The 22662-nt window shown below is 38.2% G+C and overlaps 1 protein-coding gene across 3 annotated transcripts; it reads left to right on the forward strand.

Moving 5' to 3' along the window:
- The first annotated feature begins 1838 nt into the window (after positions 1-1838).
- LOC129449926 (uncharacterized) lies at positions 1839-21224 on the forward strand. 3 transcript variants are annotated; one of them, XM_073859350.1, is made up of 7 exons: positions 1839-1965; positions 4521-6530; positions 6625-6788; positions 6899-7119; positions 11103-11232; positions 20713-20813; positions 20904-21224. In XM_073859350.1, the coding sequence occupies exons 2-7, from the start codon at positions 4553-4555 to the stop codon at positions 21040-21042; spliced, it is 2733 nt and encodes a 910-aa protein (XP_073715451.1). In that variant the 5' UTR covers positions 1839-1965; positions 4521-4552; the 3' UTR covers positions 21043-21224. The 3 variants fall into 3 exon arrangements, with proteins under 3 accessions (XP_073715451.1, XP_073715453.1, XP_073715452.1); XM_073859351.1 differs by lacking the exons at positions 1839-1965; positions 4521-6530; positions 6625-6788; positions 6899-7119; positions 11103-11232 and adding exons at positions 14683-16694; positions 16790-16953; positions 17055-17275; positions 20333-20462 and having other exon boundaries at positions 20904-21218; XM_073859352.1 differs by lacking the exons at positions 1839-1965; positions 4521-6530; positions 6625-6788; positions 6899-7119; positions 11103-11232 and adding exons at positions 14662-16694; positions 16790-16953; positions 17055-17275 and having other exon boundaries at positions 20904-21223.
- The last annotated feature ends 1438 nt before the right edge of the window (positions 21225-22662 follow it).

The raw sequence follows: 22662 nt of genomic DNA on the forward strand, positions 1-22662 counted from the left end.
TACACATTTTTTCAAAATGTGTAAAAGTACGTTTAGATGATTTAGCCTAATTTTTTGGGGCTGGGTGCCTAGCATCCGATTTCGTGTCTGCACAAATTCTCCAGTAGCACCTCAATGCAGAACACGACATCCAGGGGGCGGGGTTGGATTCAGATCCAGGGGGCAAGGCTGGATCTAGGGCTGCATTCAGCCCCGACAAAACGTTGCACAACGTTTATTAAACAGAAACGGTGATGCATTGAACACCCTGTTGTGATGATGCAAGAGTTGTAACTACGGTAGCTAAGGCCTAGTCCAAACGGACACGGTATTTTTATAACCGTGAGTTTTTTCACGCGGTTCAGCCGTTCATCCACACGAAACCGCAGTATCAGGGCACTGAAACCGAGCATATTTGAAAACCCTGGTCAGCTTTTGAATAAAAATGTTGCCTTGCAACATCAGAGTGTGTGCCGTTATCCACTGTGTTTGACGTCAAGATTGTGCGCCGCTGACTGCTTTGTTGATGATTATGTGCAATGGCGGACGTATCTTGCTAATAATTACTGTGCTAACAGGGCTTCTAACATGTATACAGATAGATGCTCAGTTATCTCACTATATTGCGGAACACAATTTGGGTTATATCCCTGCCAGCTGGTGTGGCATGCTCTTGACAGCGCTTGATAGCGTGCTTTTGCTTTATCATGTGGATGGATATTTAATTTAAACCGAGCATGTGTGGACGGGATTTTTTTTAAGGAAAGGCCATTCTTTGTGTTCTATTTTTAAATGTTTCTGAATCCTGATTAAATCGTTATAAATGTGTGTTTAATACTGTAAAATACCTTCGATGTTACAGTCACTGACCTTGCCGTCCAGAATGAAAAACAACATTCCAACTTGAACCCATTGAGCGAGCTGTCTCTTTACTATACATCTTGCCGCTGATTGGGCCGACATTTCTGACACACCTACCAAACAAGAGAAAACGCTTCTAAAACCTGTTGCACACCGTTGCACACCGTTTCCAGGAAACATGTCGTTCAACCCGGAAACCGTAGTAAAACGTTGTGCACCTGTGTGAGCTTGAACGTGCCCCAGGTCTAGAAATCTCTTTCCACTGCATTTTGATTGGTCAGCAGTTTTGCCACAAGACACGTCATACACTTGTTGCGGCATTTCGTATTCTTTTATATAAAATAAGTGATTATTTTGACGGAAAAACAAACTTTACTTATGACTACAATAAAACTAGTGCCTTTAAGGTGAAATGTAAGTTTTTTTGCTATGATGTTTTGGAGTAAAACATTTCGGGTACGAGTAATCTTACCACTTTTTTCAGTTTAATAACCTATAAATGTAACTTTATACAGTATTTAAATAGGCTATAGTTATTAACATATATGGCATGTTATTTAGAAATTAATAAATTGAGTGTTTATCTTAATAGACTTTGAACTTGTTTTAATGCGTCTTTGCTTATTAGGAAACAGGTTTCACTCGCAGAAGGTTTACTTTTATTACAAATGTGCTAATAAAAGATATCAAATAAAATTGTGTTTTTATATTTACTCAGTAGGAATAGTCATGTAATAAGTGGGTTAATATACAGCCAGTGATCCTGACGGGAACATATGTCCCTTATTAGCTCTCTTACTAACTGTGAGGCTAACTGTTACTTACTAAATTATGAATCTTTCTCGACTATATTATTAATCAAACGTACACTTAAATTGATAAGAGCAAACATTGGCGACCACAGGTTTATGGTTTCAACTAATTGCAGACTGCAACAACGCAAATATAGGTGGTTCATTTGGCGCAGCAAAGTATATAAAGTGGGAGGAGTTAGATCTAGATCCAACCTCGCCCCCTGGATGTCGTGTTCTGGAGTGAGGACCATCTCGGAAGAGATTTTAGTTTCATTTTCTCTCAAATAGACCATGCAGGACACGTTTTACTCTTAAGCTACACACATAAAAAGTAAGTGTTTTGGAATTTCAACAGTCGATTTAACACAGATAAATACCGAGAAGGCTATGTTTAACGTCTGCCATTTTGTTGCATAGTGCAGAGATGAGCAATCTGCGCTTTTTAGTGATGCGCGTGTCTCATAACGCGGGCGGGAAAATAAATTGGGTTGGGGTAACGTTACAGATATAAAGAAATATCGGCGGGCGGGTCATTAAAAACAAAATTAAAAACATGTATGTGGCGTGCAATTCCCTATAGCCTATATAAATTATTTCGAAATTTATTATATTTTAATATTTTATTAGGTTCTTAAAAGAGGTTACTTACAATACGTAGGCAAGGTAACTTGCGATGTCCCCAAATATTTGGCTTCACGTCACGAAAGCGCCAACAACAAAACACATGAAGAAATAAAAAGGCTTGTTTGAGATGTGGCTTGCTTTGCCTGAAAGACGAGAGCAGACGGCTGCAGTGAGGAGGAGTGTTTTTTTACTGTCAGAAGACCAGATCCATCTCCTGAGAATTTGTGAAAAGTTTTGATTTGTTTTTGTTAAGATACTAACTGGAGTGTTTTGGAGGAATAAAGTAAATTTCAATTATAATTGTCAGTTTTTGCCTTCCAAAAATATTTATACAGTATTCATTTATAATAGAAAGATGAGATGACGTTACAATGAGTACTGAATTATTTGTGTATTGAATTTTCTAGCAAGTGTTACAACAAATCCGTCTGTTAAACCCACCACCCAGGGGCGTAGCCATTTTAAAAGTGGGGGGGACTATGGTGATGTGACCAAAAGCTGATGTTCATAATAATAAATTCTAAATAGAATACCAATTGGCATTTTACAGTACAGCACCCTAGTGGCAATTTTGGGAACATGCCATGATAGCTTACATGAACTTATTTTTGTGAAATCATACTCACAATTTTAAAATACTACAGGACTTTGAAACCAATGTGAGACCATCTATACTTTATTTTTATGAAATAAAGATATTTATGATATTTACAATATTTCAGTTACACTACATTTGTACTTTGTGTTAAATGAGTATACAGATTACATATACAGTAATTTTATACAACATGCATTTTATGAAAATATAGCAATAAAACCTAAATCAATGTATTTACAAGTTTTTACTTTTTTAAAGATCGAAGTGAGTTCTTTAATCAAAACTTCCAAACCTTTTACAGTAGAACTAGATTATCTTTAATCCTGTTGCTTCATTACTTTAAACTCTGTTTTAAATAGGAATTAACTTTAAACTTGCATATGAGGAGGTTAAAATACATTTTCTACAATTAAATATGTGGCAAAATCATCAGGAACAGACACCGCGAGCGTGGTGGCATTATTCAAAGATGCGTTTATTATAACGTCTCAACAGAGTGAGTTTGGCGGCTCAAAAAGATTATTAACACGCCGCGCTGCTGCTCGCCGGAGCTCACCGCCGTCTCTCATTAAAAATTAATGACTTCGGGCCACTTTGACGCTTTGCGGCCATGTGAACGCACAGTAAAAGTGGGGGGGGGGGGCGTAACCCCCCCGTCTCCCCAGGTTGCTACGCCCCTGCCACCACCTATGGGGTAAGTTGTGACACTTGCATTTCTGTCACTTGCTGTATTGTAAGATAATGATAGGTAGAAGCAAACTCATTTGTAGCAGAGTTTTTTGTGTTTTTTGTGTAAAAATACGATTTTTTTAATGATTGAGCTGAAACCAAAAAGAGGTTGTGCTGTGCTCTCCCTATAGACTGTTTCAGCAGTAACAACATAAACAAGCGGCTGTTGCGGTCCGCACGTAACTTCCGTTAAACTCCGCTAAGAATAAATAACAACAAAGTTCTTTAAACGTAGTTTATTTATATAACAAGCAAACAAACAACACATAGATTACCTAGGAAACCAAAACATTTGTTATTTTCGACGAGGCATTTGTTCAAGAGATCAGTTTAGCAACTAGTCAGACCATTAAAAAAACGAAACCGGAAGTAAGGTTCGGAACCAGACGTGTATCACGTGCGTCCGATGAAACCGTCTATACTTACTATATTGCACTTTTAAATAATCTACTGCACTCAGTTGTGTCAAGTAGCCTACAGTACTTGAGTACATAAGCTTCATTAGATTTGAAATTTGTAATTTATTTTTTCATTTTTTGTTTTTATTAAAATAATAAAAAAAATTGATCATTAAACTATGTTATTACCTTAAGAAGAGTTGATACATCCCTCTATCATCTGTGTGCGTGCACGTAAGCGCTGGAGCGTCACTTCGATAGCATAGCCCCATTCATTCAATGGTACCAATCAGAGATAAAGTTAGAAGTGACCAAACACATCAACGTTTTTCCTATTTAAGACGAGTAGTTACACGAGCAAGTTTGGTGGTATATTTTATGGTGTAATAGCACTTTTGGGAGTACTTCAATTCGTTTATTCGATTATTCCTTTAAGAAGTCAATTTGCAATTTAAAGTTGATTTGCTGCTGATGCTGTCTGTAGGTCTGCTGTATGTATTCCGTTTCTGTAACGGTAAATATTATATCTCTCAACAGATTGAAAATCTGATTTGAAAATTTGAAAAACCATGGAAATCCAATTCCAATTATCAGCAGTTCCAGCAGTTTCAATTCCAGTAGTACCTAGAAAAACAGACCCTCTAATACAATGCATTATAGATAACAAGTTACAGAGATTTCGCAAAATATTCAGAGGCAAAGACATTAATGGGCTTTACCCTTCTGAAGTCTGGAAAGATGACGTTACACTATTGACAGCAGCAGTTATATGCAACAATGAAGAAATTTGTTTACATCTTATTAAAGAGTCTGCTGATCCTAACAAACAGTCAACAAATGGATTTGCTCCTCTACACTATGCTGGAAAGACATCTGGAGTTTCACTGAGTATAGTCAAAAGACTACTTGCAGCAAAAGCTGACGCAGATGGATTTCAGATACAGTTTTATACTCCACTGCAGTATGCTGTTGATCACAATCGTGATGACATTGTGAAAGCACTTCTTGAAGCTGGAGCTACAGCTTCAAATCACTATGGGAGGAATCCAGTGCTTGATAAAAAAACAGGTGATGTGATTCATCGATTGTCAACCCAGAATGAAAACTTTGAGAAAGTACAGCTGTTTTTCTCCTTTTCTTGTGCTGTCCAAAAAAAACACCAGACAGAAGTTTTCAGCATCTATAAGGCACATTTCCTTAAAGAGCATCCTTTCATTCATACAATTCTGTTGGAGGAATACTTTGGTGTCATTGGTTTGGCAGCAGAGGAATATCGTCAGAGTGCCATCAAGTGGTTAAAAGACACAAAGAGTGCAGACAAATACATTGAGGAAGTCATTCAGCGCTTTCCAGGAATCCCTAGGAATCATTGCCCAGTTGCATTAAAATGCTTATGTGCTGCTTTGTGTGTCAGTGAAAAGATTTCTTCTGAGGTATTCAGTGATCTTGTGCCAATTCTAATAAACAGTGTCCAGCTCTTCGGAAATCCACAGTGGGAAATAGTCACTAATTTAATACTAAAAATACTCAAAGTCATGATGCAAAAGACCTCTGAGCAAAAACTAACCATAGATCATTGTGTGTATGAGAAATTATGCAAAGGTCTACTGCCTCTCACAGATGACATATATTCAAGTCTTATCAATGTTTGGACCTATGGAGTGTTTGCTCATGTAAATGACTTTGCTCCAGATGTTATTGCAATGTGTGGATTGTCCCCAGTACCTGAGAGGATACTTAATTTTGCAGAAATAGAGATGGATGAATTCATGAAGAAAAAAATGCAAAAACTAAACACATCACTTGCACTTCCACCAAGTTTAAGTGCAGTGGATCAATTATGTGAGGAAAACACTGTTACCTTTTCAACAAAGAAAAAGAATAAGAAGAAAAGGAATAAAAATCAGCAAGAGTTGGAGTCACAAGAAACACAGAAGGAAGACAAAGTCAAACAATCAATTCCAGATACAATGACTTCTATCAAGGAGACAAATTCAAGTGTGCAGCCCTTCACACTGCCTGTTGAGAACCCACCGGTACCAAGACGGTGGCATCCAATCAGTCATCGTTGGAGGAAACATTTTGAAAAACTTGCTAATATTGATATTAGCAAAACCAATAGACTTCGTAATAACTTCACTCTTGTACTGAGTGATGAATTTAAGATCGCTAAAGGAAGTGATGGGACAGAAGTTTTTCTTGGTCTGAGGGATGATGGGATGGAGGTTGCTGTGAAACGAATGCTGAAATCCAATTACCAGGACCTCAAGAATGAGGAGGCATTTTTACGACTTCCAGAACTTGATAGTCCCTCTATTGTGCGATATATAGACTTTGCAGAAGATGACAACTTTGGATATCTCATTCTTCAGCTTTGTGAGTACACACTAGAAGAATACATTCAAGATCATTTACCATCTGACAGCTCTGAGAGGACTTTTGTTTTGAAAGAGCTTGTGAGGGAAGTGCTGTGCAGCTTACAGGTTCTACACACCCAGCAAACCAAAATTCTTCATCGGGACATCAAACCTCAGAACGTTCTGATCGGTAGGAGCTAAACCAGAATTAACACAGCATGTAAATGTTACATTTTAAACCTAAAAACGTTTTTAAATGATTGCGACTCTTTACTGTATTACAGACATTAAAGGAAAAGCTAGACTGGCTGATTTTGGGATTAGTCGTAGACTAAAACCAAGTGAAACCACTTTACGAACGAGCATCGCTGGAACCAAATTCTGGAAGGCAAAGGAAGCAATAGATGAAGAGGGCAACAGTGGGTACAAAAGAAGTTCTGACATTCAGGTAAGTCAGTAATAATCAATGCACTTGTAAACAGTTTGTTTTAGTACTGAGAAAAATTTTGATGACAATTCAGGATGTAGTCTAATGCTAACAATTCATACTTTTTGAAGGTTGCTGGGATGTTAGTGTACTACATTCTCTCTAGAGGACACCATCCATTTGGTAAAGGTCCATTTTGTGAGGTCAACATACTGCAGGGAAAATACACACTGGATCACCTGGACGATGATGTAGCAAAGGATCTTGTGGAGTGGATGATAAAGGAAAATCCAGAAAAGAGACCAACTGTGGAGCAGACACTTGCACACCCCTTCTTCTGGACTGATGAAAGGTATCTTATTTTGGACATAAATGTACTGCTGCCATTTTTGAGCTCTTTTCCGGTGAGCCACTAAGGGTAATGGTAGTTGTATTGCGAGTGACACAAGTGTACAGTTTTGACAGGCAAGTTAATATTTAGTATGGAATCCAGAAAGACAGACATAATTTGTGCAGTTACACAAGAGATTGCCAAAATAACTGTTCCAAATGCAGTAAATCTCTATAAAACATTTGTACCAGAGCTGAATGTGGCGTACCCTATGATCTGTACATTTACTTTTAAATAATACCTTGTTGACAAACAAACGTCTTGGTTACATATGTAACCCTCGTTTTCTAAAGTAAGGGAATGGAGACGTCACGTCGTCACTGACGAATTGGGAACGCGTCTCACAGGACCAGTCTAATTCAAGAAACTTCTAAAACGGCAATGAACTTGGCATGCAGGTATTTACATCTGCTGGCGCTGCCCTGCCACGTGAGTATTTAACGAGAGGCAGGTGCAATACCAAATCAGCCCTTTTTTGCTGATAAGGCCAAGCATTAGTGCCCGGCCGGTATCAGCAGTGAAACAGCAAGTGTGGCGATGGGACGTGACGTCTCCGCTCACTTCATTCTGGGAACGAGGGTTACATATGTAACCAAGACATTCTCTTTCAGTCTGTCACTACGACGTCACATCGTGAAAGAACAAATTGGGAATCCCTACCAAAGCGCCACAGTATATTCACAATATGCAGAGGGTTGAAAAGGGTGTCTTGTAAGCACCATAGACAGGTCCCAAGAAGAAATAGAGGGAGGGGGCGAAGGATTTAGCCTTCGTGCGCCTCCTAAAAACCAAATGACCATGTCGTGCTGACCCACTGATCTACCGTTTATTGGCTTGTGGATATCACCGCAATATGTACTTTAATAGTAGATGGTGACAGCCTCTTCTCCAAGCGATGCTGGAGATATAAAAGCACGACTCTGAGCAGGCATTCTCGGTGGTCTTCTCGTTGAGAAGTACACCAGTCAACAGGTTCCATTTCAGCATGTATGCCTATCTCATAGACGGTGCTTGCGCTGCAGAGATGGTGTTAGATACCGCTTGCGGTAAATCACCTAGAACCTCCGCCCCCCTCCAGAGACCACACATGGAGGTTCCACAGATTGGAATGTGGGTGCCATAATGTGCCCCCTTCTAGAGAAAGAAGGTCCTTCCTCAGGGGAATCCACTCCTGTTGGTCCAGTAAGGCGCAACTTATAGAATGCTCTCTTCGTCCTTCCTGACTTTGCATAGTGTCTGTGCGAGAAGGCTCACTGGTGGAAACGCGTATTTGCGCAGACCCTGCGGCCAGCTGTGTGCCAGTGCATCCACACCGAGTGAGCCCTCGGTTAATGAATAAGCAGACCACAATGGGTTGTCTCTGGAGATGCAAACAGATCTATCTGCGCTCTGCCGAAACATTTCCAAATCAGCTGAACCAACTGGTAACGGATTCGCCACTTGCCGGGGCGCGCTGCTCGTGAAAGCCTGTCTGCCGCTGTGTTGATCGACCCTGGGATGTGAATGGCACAAAGAGACCTCAGATTCTTCTGACTCCAAAGGAGGAGATTACGAGCGAGATGTGACAGGTGATGAGAGAGCAATCCGCCTCGGCAATTGATATACGCAACAGTCACAGTGTTTATCGGTGCAAACTAATACATCTTTGCCTCAGAGCTCGTTGCTGAAACCGACGAGAGCAAGATATACAGCCCACAACTCAAGGCAATTTATGTGCCAGTGCAGCTAGGGTGATGTCTACCACCCCGTGGTCGAGGCATCTGTGCATACAATAGCATGCCTGGAGACCTGCCTCAGTGTTACATGAGAAATGATGGGTCAGAGGCTCCCGGGGCATATGGAGCAGCTCAAGCGGTGTCATGGAGACAGCTGCTGCCATATGCCCCAGGAGCCTCTGAAATTGGTTCACAGGGACCGATGTCTTGCCTTTGAACATATTCAAGCAAGTCAGAATCAACTGTACACACGCATCTGTTAGATGTGCTGTTAAATCGACCGAGTCCAGTTCCATACTGAGAAAAGAGATTGTATGCATGGGGCAAAGTTGACCTGAAGGCCCATACAAGCAAGGTGTCTGACCACCTGATCTATATGCTTGCAAAGCATCTGACAGGACTGAGCTATTCTGAGCCAGTCGTCTAGATACACCAAGATGCGCACACCATTCTCTCTTAGAGGTTTTAAAGCCCCCTCCACGACTTTCGTGAAGGCACGGGGAGAGAGAAAGTCCAAATGGTAAGACTGATATGCCCGCCCCTCAAACGCAAAGCGAAGAAACAGCTTGTGTCATTAGTAAGGGCCTCAGTATGCTTCTGGGTGGCCGTAAACTGCTGTGCGAAGTCCTCGACAGCCTCGCCGAACAGGCCGGCCTGGAAAACCGGAGCATTTAGGAGCCGGGTTTTGTCGGCATCCTGCATGTCCACCAGGCATAGCCAGGGGGTGCTCCTGAACCACCAAGGTGGACATAGCACGACCGACAGCCTGTGCGGTGGTCTTGGTTGCAGAAAGCACCAGATCCATAGCTGCATGCAGGTCTGTAAAGACCGCCATATCATGACCTCCCTCTTGCAGGTCCTTCAGAGCCTTAGCCTGATGAACCTGAAACAAAGCCATGGCATGCTACTGTAGGCAGAGGCGCCTCCCCACAGACCCTGTATGCAGACCCCGTCAGAGCTGACGAGTGCCTGCAGGCCTGTGAGGAAAGGGTCAGATGGTCCTTCCAGTAGGACACACTGGCAGGACACAACTGCATCGCCACCTCTGTCTCCATCGGAGCCGCTGGACGAACCAGCTGTCCGGTTCAGCACCGTAATGTGGAGGTCATCTCTCCGGAGCTTCACAGCCACCATCTTGGTGCCGATCAGCAACAGAGGGTGGCGATCCTGGAGAAACACCACCCTACCCTGCAGATCCACAAGAGACTCCCGCTAGCGTGCTGTATGCCAAGACACGAGAGACAAGGATCGTGACCATCACGAGGACCCATGTACTTGCCGCATCCAGGAGTCGAAAAAAGGATTGAGAGTGGAAAAAAAGTGGTGGAAACACTAACAAACCTCCGCTGTAGTGCTATTCTTCAAAGAAAAAAACAGCTTCTCGTGAGCAGATTACTGCCAGCTTTCGAAGCGAAAAAACGCTGATTTGGTATTGCACTTGCCTCTCGTTAAATACTCACGTGGTGGGGCAGCGCCGGCAGATGCAAATACCTGCATTCCAAGTTCATTGGCGTTTTAGAAGTTTCTCGAAGTAGCTGTAAACTAAAAGCATTCCTTAAAAACCAAAAAAATTATCTTGTAAATGTAATCTTGATGGGGATAAATTATATTTTATCCTAGTGGTGAAAGTAAGATAATTCTCATTTTTGAAAGGTAGCTAATTTTGGTGTCCAGATTGGGGAAGAAATTACTTAGGCCCTTTCAGTAAATTAACTAAAATGTGGAGCTGAGATGCAAAAGTCTCTTAACGCCACAGCTGTCAAAAATGAGATAATGATATTAACTGAATGCTCTCAGCACAAATGATATGTTCAACAAATACCTTCCCAGCATCAGAAAAAATCTTTGAATGCATTTACAGTAACACCACATACATTTTTCTAAGTGCATGGAAAATGAATTTGATGAATGACTGCAAGTGAAACAACCGTGTTTCACATTCAAACTTTGGTCCCTTGAAAGCGTCCCCTTATGTGTGCTTCAGTTTTTTCATTTTTACATTCTGACTTTCATCATTTGCAATGTTTGTAGTGGCATCTTTAATCTTTAAAGAAGTGGATTTTTCCTAGGAAAACGTAGAGGGTTTTGCAGCGACAGTCCAATTTTTCTGTGAAATTACTGAACCTAAACATAAGAGCCTGGTAAAAAAATATGCTTATTTACAATAAACCATATCAGAAGTCAGGGTTTTGCATCTAAACACCTTAAATGTTTCTGAAATCCTCATAGGAAGATGGAGTATCTGAAAAAACTGGGGAATCAGAATGAAGCAGAGAATTGCCGTAAAGCTGATGAGGAGTTTCTTCTTGCCATTGAACAATGCACAGAGGGAAAAACTTTTTCTCAATGGAAAACTAAAGTAAATAACTTCACAGTCCATGTAATGTATAAAGACACATTAAAAAGGACAGTGTTTCAAACTAATATTGCACACATTAAACACACTGGCAAAACCATACTGAGGTGAGAAGAGTAATTCAAGTAGTATAATTCAGATATGTTAATCCTACAATCAGCCCCATCTTCATAACAGATAATCAGGCTGAATATTAATCGTAATATTCAGCCTTTACACACACGCAATGAATCTCGGGATAGACTGTGTGAAGGATCCATTCGTTTTACGTTTCGCAGCTCGAGGAAAGAAGGACGCATTTTGAGGCTGCATTTTAACCATTGCCTTACTAGCCTTCAGTTGCGCTACTGTGATGCAATTGGTCTTGATACAATATTCAAAAGTCGCATCCTACGAATTGGGACACAGCTTATGGTTGATTGTTGGTTGAATATCTTTATTTTTATAGCTGTGGTGTGAACTCTGCTCTTTAATTTTGAATATTTTTTATCTGTGACTGCGTAAAAAAGTAAAGTGTAACTTTGCTGAAGTTTCTTTTTCAGCAATGATTGAATGTTTTTACAGCGCACTATCATACCATATCAGGTTGTTCTACTAGCATAAAGTAAAGGGGTTATGTTAATTCGACAGTGCAAAATATCTCATAACTTTTCCATTAAGTGCTAACAAAGATTCTATCTGGTTTTGATGGAATGTGACCATAAAAAGTTCGCATTACTACTACTTTACCTCTCTTGGTATAATAAAAATTAATATAAATAGTAAAAAAGTAAAAATCTTTTTAGTATATATGGTATCCTCGGCTAGAAATCTTATAATGGTCATTAATGAATACACATATTCTGTGTAATTGCAAAGTTTTCAGCAAAGTTTTGGCCCAAAGTTAACTTCCGGTCTGTGTTTGTTTAATAGTCTGGCTAGTGGCTAAAACTGACCTCTAGAACAAATACCTTATGAAAAATTTTTTTTTTGTTTCCTAAAGGAGGAGATCATGGATCCCCGCAGTGCGAAGGGAAGTTTGGCAGCCAATCTTTAGTTAACATTGTATACAATGATTTTGCACAGCAACGTTAGCTCAATTTAATAGTGGATATGCTTGAACTATGATTTGAATTAAGGTAATTTACTTATTTATTTGGCTTGTAATAATCTACTCTAGAGGGACTCTATTGACTCTGTTTGTCACATAGTTGGACATGCCCACTTCCTGTCGCCAGTGGTCACTGTCGCTTGTGTTACCGGAAGCTTATAGGCCTAGCACTGTACAAAATGTAATGCTGAAGTCCAATCGACAAAGTGTATAAAATAAGCCTTGTAGAGATATGCCTCCAGGATCCACTGTTCAAACATTTTCCTCTTGAACACACAATGCAAGTAATCTGTGCAAAGGTTAATAGTACTAATAAAGATTGGGCAACAGTGATCTAGCACATGCAAGACATGTTATTACAGATTACCTGTCAGATAAAAATGCAGAACAGGTTATAGTTTCATTTGCAGGCAAATGGAAATGGATGCTTTTTGGTAAAGCTACACACAAAAGTAAGTATTATATGGTTATTATACACTCAAATATGGCTTGATTGTATTAATAATATTTTCTTTTGAATAAACTTTGGTACTCTGGAGTGTCAACTATTTAAGTACATGGACTTTATTACATTCCGAGGTAAAAGTCAAAGTTAGACTGAACATACACAATCAAGTAATTATGACTAAACATTATTTAAAATTTTGCTTTTGTTTCCATATAATAAAATAGTAAGCTTAGTTTATTTAACTTTTCATTTAACGTTTTAACCTTCAAATTTATACACTTTACTTCAAATTTAGGTGTCATAAACTAATTAAATTATGTGTGCAAAATGCTGTAAGGAATCCCCTCAAGCCTTTGCACCTGAATATTAAAAATATTTGGGGTTGGTCAAAGTAGAGTCATGAGACATTTTAGTTTTTAAGAAGACGTCAATGAGGTTTAAGATCTTTTTGATATTACTAATGTTGTTTTCTTGTAAAATTTACAAACTGTTTCTTTGAATAGATTTTTCACTTCGGTTTGCACAATAAAACGTTTAATCTCACAAATTTACACTCAAATCCATCATCTTTGTCTGGAGTCTTTAGACCAGACATCTTCAACCTTTTTGTGAGCCAGGGCTATACCGCAATGGATACAACAATGGAGGACTACTTTTTTTAGTCTTCTCAAAACTTTTTTGTTTTACTTGTTGATTTTATTTTGTTTGACTTGTTGATATGTTTTTCATTGTTTCAAATGCAACATACATAAAAAAGCCAAGCTAGTATAAAAAATATGTAATAAATAAATATTAGAAATTAGACTTTGGCATGCAACTCACAGACCCTGTGCGGGCACCATGTTGGAGACCACTGCTTTAGACATACAATATTAGGCAAGAAGATATGGAGGAAGAGATAACAAAGGAGCTTTGGGAGGAGCAGCAGAGCACATGAATCATTAATCTGTGCCAGATATGGTCTTATTTGGTGTAATAATGTCTATTATACAAAAGCTAGACCTGCAAAGATGTATGAGGTTGTTATATGTGACACCTGCTGACAAACTTGATTCATTTGTTCTGTCTATATCCTTCATTATTTAAATATTGGGCAAACATTTTTCAACCACAAAAGGATACAGTTGCCTTGTCAAATGTAAATGTTCAAATAACTTTTATTTAAAAGATTAATTTCTCACTTAGTCTAAATAAAGACAGATGGGTCTTGTTGGTATGGAGTAAGATTTTGAAAGATTTATTGAGTGTTCAATAATTGACATTTTATACTGGCGGTGGTTTGTTTTTTGGGTTCTGCCGGGGCATTGGTGGGTTTCTTTATTCCACTGTTACTTAAGTGTAAAGTGAAGTGTAACTTAAATATAGAAGTTTTGGGGGACCCATTACTCAATTGAATATGGGGAATGTGTAAAATCAGTTTAGGTTAGTACATTTAGGGGCAGTTTCCCGGACAGGCCATATTGTAATATAGTCCCTGACTAAAATGCATGTTTGAGTTGGCTTAATTTAAAAACACCTTGTACTGACATCTTAACATATATCAGTGCCATTAATCTAAACTCTGTCCGGGAAACAAACCACCCCTTAATGTATTGGGTTTTCAGTGTTGCTTAACAATGCAAGCAATTTAAATAAAAAAAATTTTTTGCTTTTATTCTCACTTGTAAATGCAGATTTGTCTACTACAGTAGGCTTATTGTTGACAAAAAAAATGATGCCCTCCTTTGTGGGTTGCTTTGAATAAATACACCTGAATGAATGATTGTAAATTAAATTTGATAGCCATATATTGCTAGCTATTGACTTGACATATGAGACATTTAGAAACTTAAAAAATATAAAACCAGTTGCACCCTCACCAACTGATGCTGTTTCAACTGTCTAGTGCATGTTTTCAATGTCTATAATGCAAAATATTTTACATTTCTCAACAGATTTAAATTCGTATTTGAAGAACCATGGCATTCCAGATCCAATTATCACTTCCGGTTTCTGTTCCAATTCCAGTACCTAGAAAAACAGACCCTTTAATACAATGCATCATAGACAACAAGTTACAGAGATTTCGCAAAATAATCAGAGGCAAAGACATTAATGGGCTTTACCCTTCTGAAGTCTGGAAAGATGACGTTACACTATTGACAGCAGCAGTTATATGCAACAATGAAGAAACCTGTTCATACCTCATTGAAGAGTCTGCTGATCCTAACAAACACTCAACAAATGGACTTGCTCCTCTACACCATGCTGTTATGACACCTGGAGTTTCACTGAGTATAGTCAAAAGACTACTCGCAGCAAAAGCTAACCCAGATGGACATGATTTGCAGATTTATACTCCACTGCAGTATGCTGTTGATTATAATCGTGATGACATTGTGAAAGCACTTCTTGAAGCTGGAGCTACAGCTATAAATCACTATGGGCGGAATCCAGTGCTTGATAAAAAAGTGCATGACATGATTCATCAATTATCATCACATAATAGCAACTTTGAAAAAGTACAGATATTTTTCTCCTTTTCTTGTGCTGTCCAAAGAAAACACCAGACAGAAGTTTTCAGCATCTATAAGGCACATTTCCTTAAAGAGCATCCTTTCATTCATACAATTCTGTTGGAGGAATACTTTGGTGTCATTGGTTTGGCTGCAGAGGAATATCATCAGAGTGCCATCAAGTGGTTAAAAGACACAAAGAGTGCAGACAAATACATTGAGGAACTCATCAAACGCTTTCCAAAAATACAGAAAAATCATTTGCCAGTTGTACTGAATTGCTTAAATGCTGCTTTGTGTGTCAGTGAAAAGATTTCTTCTCAGGTATTCAGTGATCTTGTGCCAATTCTAATAAATTGTGTCCAGCTCTCTGGAAATCCACAGGGAGAACCAGTCAATCATTTGATACTAAAAATACTCAAAGTCATGATGGAAAAAACATCTGAGCAAAAACTAACCATAGATCATTGTGTATATGAGAAATTATGCAAAGGTCTACTGCCTCTCACAGATGTTAAGTATTCAAGTCTAATCAATGTTTGGACCTATGGAGTGTTTGCTCATGTAAATGACTTTGCTCCAGATGTTATTGCAATGTGTGGATTGTCCTCAGTACCTGAGAGGATACTTAATGTAGCAGAAATAGAGATGGATGAATTCATGAAGAAAAAACTGCAAAAACTGAACACTTCACTCGGACTTCCACCAAGTTTAGCAGTGGATCAATTAGATGAGGAAAACATTGTTACCTCTTCAACAAAGAAAAAGAAGAAGAAAAAGAAGAAAAATCATCAAGAGTTGGAGTCACAAGAAGCAGAGAAGCAAGATAAAGTCAAACAATCAATTCCAGATACAATGACTCCTATCGAGGATACAAATTCAAGTGTGCAGCCCTTCACACAGCATATTGAGAACCCACCGGTACCAAGACAGTGGGATCCAATCAGTCTTCGTTGGAGGAAACATTTTGAAAAACTTGCTAGTATTGATGTCAGCAAAACCAATAGACTTCGTAATAACTTCACTCTTGTACTCAGTGATGAATTTAAGATCGCTAAAGGAAGTGATGGCACACAAGTTTTTCTTGGTCTGAGGGATGATGGGATGGAGGTCGCTGTGAAACGAATGCTTAAATCAAATTATCAGGACCTCAAGAACGAGGAGGCATTTTTACGACTTCCAGAACTTGATAGTCCCTCTATTGTGCGATATATAGACTTTGCAGAAGATGACAACTTTGGATATCTCATTCTTCAGCTTTGTGAGTACACACTAGAAGAATACATTCAAGATCATTTACCATCTGACACCTCGGAGAGGACTTTTGTTTTGAAAGAGCTTGTGAGGGAAGTGCTGTGCAGCTTACAGGTTCTACACAACCAGCAGACTAAAATTCTTCATCGGGACATCAAACCCCAGAACGTTCTGATCGGTAGGAGCTAAACCAGAATTAACACAGGATGTAAATGTTAGAATTTAAATCTAAAAGCTTTTTTAAATAATTGCAAATCTTTATTGTATTTACAGACATTAAAGGAAAAGCTAGACTGGCTGATTTTGGCATTAGTCGTAGACTAAAACCGAGTGAAACCACTTTACGAACAAGCATCGCTGGAACTAAATTCTGGAAGGCAAAGGAAGCAATAGATGAAGAGGGCAACAGTGGGTACAAAAGAAGTTCTGATATTCAGGTAAGACAGAAGTAATCAATGCACTTGTAAACAGTTTGTTTTGTAAATTCTGGTGAAAATTCAGGATGTCATCTAATTCTAACACTGTGTACTGTTTAAAGGTTGCTGGGATGTTAGTGTACTACATTCTCTCTAGAGGACACCATCCATTTGGTAAAGGTCCATTTTGTGAGGTCAACATACTGCAGGGAAAATACACACTGGATCACCTGGATGATGATGTAGCAAAGGATCTTGTGGAGTGGATGATCAATGAAAATCCAGAAAAGAGACCAACTGTGGAGCAGACACTTGCACACCCCTTCTTCTGGACTGATGAAAGGTATCCACCTTAGTTTTGACATAAATGACATCGCCATCTTTGAGCTCCTCTCTAGGCATTCAGTTTAACAGTTTAACCACAAGAATAGAAAAAAATAACATTACTGGGGATTAATCCTACATACAGCTATACTTAAAATATCCCTTAAAACAGATTTGTTCCAGTTTTATCCAAATTATATACCTGTGAGACAATTAGGATAGTTATCATTTGTAAAAGGTAGCTACAGTTTGGTGTCTACATTGTGGAAGGACTAACTTAGGCTCTTTTAATAAATGAACTAACATGAGGAGCTCAGATGCATAAGCCGCTAAATGGCACCTGACCTCTGTCAAAAATTACATAATGATGTTAACCGAATGCTCTTGGCATGTATTATATGATCATCAAATCGTCCCCTTGGAATTATAAGGTTCTATCTGACATTTTTGTCAAAATTGAGTTATTCACATATCCTTACTCTGTGACAACTTATTTACATTATGTGATGTTTTTTTTTTAAGTTTTGTACATTTTGGGATGTTTTATTAAAAAAACAAAAAACAAAATCGAACTCTAACTTGGCTCTATAAGGTTCTATCTGTGTGAGCTAATCAGCACTTCGAATGCACAGAAGACGACCAATCAGGATCAACTTTATGGGGTGGTTTCTCAGACAGGGATTATTTTAAGCCAGAACTAGAACTTAGTTTCATTAGAAAATATTTAACAAACTTACTAAAAGCATTACTTTTATGAAATCTTTTTTGTGCATTTTGAGGCAAAACAAAGGGCACTGATGTATTTTAAGATCTGTCAGTGCAAGTTGTTTTCAGTTTGGACAGCTCTTACATTTATTTTAGTCTAGGACTAGTCTAATCCCTGTACGTGAAACTGTCCCTATATGTCGTGTTGCCGACTTTTTCTTTGACGACAGGAAAAATCACAGACACACAATATCTGTGAGGATTATGCCACGCAACACAAATTTTTTAAGAAACCTTAAGATCGACAGCCCGAATTTTAGGCAAGTTCACCCTACTGTAAAATCCAGCCTAAGCTGGTGAGATGGTTTTAGCTGGTCTCCCAGCTTGGTTTTTGCTGGTATAGCAAGCTGGTCTAGCTGTGTTTTGGTCACTTTTTAACCTGGTCTATCTGTGCTTTGGTCACTTTCCAAGCTGGTCCAGCTGGACTTATCTGGTCATGCTGGAAGACCAGCTGAACCACCAGCTTAACCAGCTTTGCCAGGCTGGTTGGACCAGCTTAGACCAGCTACTGCCACCTTAAACCAGCTAAAACCAGCTACCAGCTTATGCTGGTCTTTGCTGGATTTTTCAGTAGGGGCAATTTTTTGTTTGTTTTGTTTTAGGTCTTGCTGAGGAGATTGTTTTCATAGTTAGACACCACACTAGCCAGCAGTGCTAGCTTCATAGTTTCTGATATTAAGAGGCAAGCACTAAGATAAAAAAATACAGAAAAAACGAACTAACCTATCCTACCCCAAAAAAGTGTGGTTTCAGTAAGTTGTGATGGTTATGTCAAAATGTAAACATGTGAACGATTGTTAAAGCAGTTACCTTAGTATTAAAATGATTTCAGAATGATTGTAGCCTGTAGCTGCTCAATCCTACTGAAAAATCCAGCAAAGTTCAATATCTAAAAACTGCTCAGAACGCAGATAGAACCTTATAATTCTAAGGGGACGAAATACCTTTGTTTCAAATACGCCTATTCCCGCCTCAGGCTATTCAGTACCGCTTTGATGCCCTTATGCAGGGTTCCCCAAATCTTACCCTGGAAGGCCGGAGCAATACAGAGTTTAGGTATAACCCTAATCAAACTTACCCACCTGTGATTTTCTAATAATCATGAAGACCTTGATAAGCTTGCTCAGGTGTGTTTGATCAGGGTTGGAGCTAAACTCTGCAGTGCTTCGGCCCTCAAGGGTAAGATTTGGGGAACCCTGCCCTAATGTGTGCTTCAGTTTCTGCATTTTTACATTCTGACTTTTATCATTTGTAATGTTTACTTGCATCTTTAGTGATTTTGCAACTGTTTACTATGTAAGAAGTGGATTTGTTTTAGAAGTGGAGGTTTTTGCCCAAAAAGTTTGCATTGTGCTTAGAGGGTTTTGAAGTGAAATTTGACAGTCAAATTTGTTTAATACCAATGAAATGACTAAAGTGACATTTGTGAAAATGTCAGACACACATAGAGGGTTTTGCATCTGAACTTCTCAAATGTTTTTGAAATCCTCATACACTCAAAAAAATGATTCATTGGATAAACTCAATAAAATTGTGGGCAGGATTTCCATCCAATATGAATGTGTACCCCTAACTCATAAAAAATTGCTTTACACAATTAAAATAAATTGAGTTAGTCCAACTCAATTTAAATTAAATGGCAATACTCAATTAGTTGCCTCAACTCAATTTAGTTTAGTCTGAGTAACTCAATTTAGTGTAGTTTGAATAACTCAATGTAGTGTAGTCTGAATAACTCAATTCTGTTATTTTTTATAAAACGTTTTTGTATCATACTAATTAGCATAAGCACATGTTAGCATGCTAATAATAATAACACATGATACTTTGGATGAGCATGTGAGAAGAGACTGATCTCCAAACAGGCATTAACACAATTAGTGCTGATTGACAGAAATACGTCACATCCACAACCTAACCACAAGCGACACTCTTCTGCACGATGGTAACCAAACAATTTGAAAAAATATAACACAAACGCTTCTAAATCAATAAGATAAATGGACATTAAACACTATTAAGTCTTTCTCTTTACCTAAAAATGCATAAAATAACACTTTATTAAAAAAATTACTCTCCAAAAGCAGTTGCATGCAAAGCATGCTGGGAAATAATTTTTCCAGAACCCAAACTCAAACTAATTGTGTTAACGCAATTAAAAAGAAATCAATAAATTATAGTACATATTCATTTTGTGTTAGACTAATTAAATATATATACTTATTGCTCTTAATGAGGTATTTTACATTAATTGAACACAATTTTTATGTGTCATTTCTAAGAAGGGCTTGAATCATTTTTTTGAGTGTAGGAAGATGGAGTATCTGAAAAAACTGGGGAATCAGAATGAAGCAGAGAATTGCCGTAAAGCAGATGAGGAGCTTCTTCTTGCCATTGAACGATGCACAAAGGGAAAAACCTTTTCTCAATGGAAAACTAAAGTAAATAACTTACAGTCCATGTAAAGACACATTAAAAAGGACAGTGTTTCAAACTAATATTGCACACATTAAACACACTGGCAAAACCATACTGAGGTGAGAAGAGTAATTCAAGTTTTATAAATCAGATTTGTTCATCCTGGTTAATGTCACTGATATTGTTGTCACTGTTTACTACAATCAGCCCCGATCTTCATAATAGATAATCACATCAGTATTTGACATTAATAAAATATTTGTTTTTCTTTAGCTTTCCCCTGAGCTTGTTGAGAAACTGGATGGTAAGAAGAAATGTTATCCTGAAAATACACTGGGCCTGCTGCGTTTTGTACGCAATCTGCACGAGCATTAGTAAGTCACACAACATGAATTATTTACACTGTAATTGTGTGATGTTGTGTGTCACACCCTGTTAACTTAATGTGCTTCTTCGCTTTATAGCTCAGAGGATGCCGCAAACATCAACCTGATGGCTTTATTCCCTGATCTGTTCGGAAGTGTGTACAGGTTTGCCAAGGAGAGAGGATGGCACTCCAGAGCGAATCTGAAAAAGTTCTTGAACTCAGTTCCACAGATCTGACTTATCTATGAATTACAAGCATTTGCTAGATGCATTATGCAATGTGTTTACATTTACATTTAGAAATTTGTAACAGCGGATTCAGGCTTTACATTTTATTACAATGTGCATTCACTGGCAATCAAAGCCAGTACATTGGCATTGTTGGTGCCATGCTTTACCAAATGAGCTCTGTAATTTGTTTTAATGTTCAAATTCAGCTGGTAAGGAAAATAATATCTTAATTCTAAAAAATAATTGTATAGTTCTGTAATGTGTGTACATTTTATTCGAAATATTTTTTTTATTTCAGTTTAATGTGTATTATAATTTTTAAATATTTTTTAATTTCAGTTTAAAGGTGTATTATTGTATTGATGGCCATATTAGTCAGATAAATAATTGCTAAAAGGTTTTTGTCACATTTATTTCTACTGTGCATTTAAAAGCATGTAATAAAGACCACGTGTTGTACAATAATAACCAATGCTGTCATTGAAGTGGGTTACACTGAGTGGCATGTTAGGGGGCTGAGACCAAAAAGGGCAACACTGGTCAAGCCCAGAGCATATCTTATTAGTACAGATGATGCGTCTGTGGAATGCAGGACGCGAAGGATAGTTTCATTTTCAAGCAAATAAACCACCAGGATGCGGTTTTTGTAAAGATACACACTAACTCCTACATTCAGCCTCCTCCCCTAGAAGTCTGAGTTCTTTTTTTAACCAAAGCTAACGGGTACAGGATCGAAGCTAAGTACAAGGTGTGTTTTTATTTATTTTGTTTGTCGTAACACCTGAATCTATGCAGTTTTTCATCATAAATGCAGTTTCATTATGATATGGTGCTGTAGCAAGTAGACGGTTTTCTTTTCTCACAGCTAACGTTATAACTTACATCCGGTGTAATAAGTTTTTCTCTGAGATAATGGAGACACACTGAACGGATCATAATGCTGTTTTCATTTGAGAGTGAATTTTTACGTTAAACAGATTGGGAATGTGGCATATTAACATGCGGTTACATAAATAAATTACTAACAGTGACAATTGGCAGTCATTGTACTTTATTAACTGTTTGTTATAATGACCGATTCTCCAATACTGCAGTAGTAAAATACTGCAGCGGGGTAGTACAATATACTGTACACCCTACCCTAGTACACAAACAATACACATCATCTTTTACATAACATCCTCTCCTCTTGAGGGCTGAGCCCTCCTAAGATTAAAATACTAATCATTCACTCCTGTATGTAACATAAGAGGCACAAGAAAAGCATAAGAAAGATGCATTTAATGTACATAATGTTAAATATTTTAAATCTCTCTACAGATTGAAATTCATATTTGAAGAACCATGGCATTCCAGATCAAATTTTCACTTCCGGTTCCAATTCAAGTAGTAGCTAGAAAAACAGATCCTCTAATAGAATGCATCATAGACAAGAAGTTACCGAAATTACACAAAATAATCAGAGGCAAAGACATTAATGGGCTTTACCCTTCTGAAGTCTGGAAAGATGACGTTACACTATTGACAGCAGCAGTTATATGCAATAATGAAGAAATCTGTTCATATCTTATTAAAGAGTCTGCTGATCCTAACAAACAGTCAACAAATGGATTTGCTCCCTTACAC

The sequence above is a fragment of the Misgurnus anguillicaudatus genome, chromosome 21 (assembly GCF_027580225.2).
Source record: "Misgurnus anguillicaudatus chromosome 21, ASM2758022v2, whole genome shotgun sequence".
In the NCBI taxonomy this organism is placed as follows: domain Eukaryota; kingdom Metazoa; phylum Chordata; class Actinopteri; order Cypriniformes; family Cobitidae; genus Misgurnus; species Misgurnus anguillicaudatus.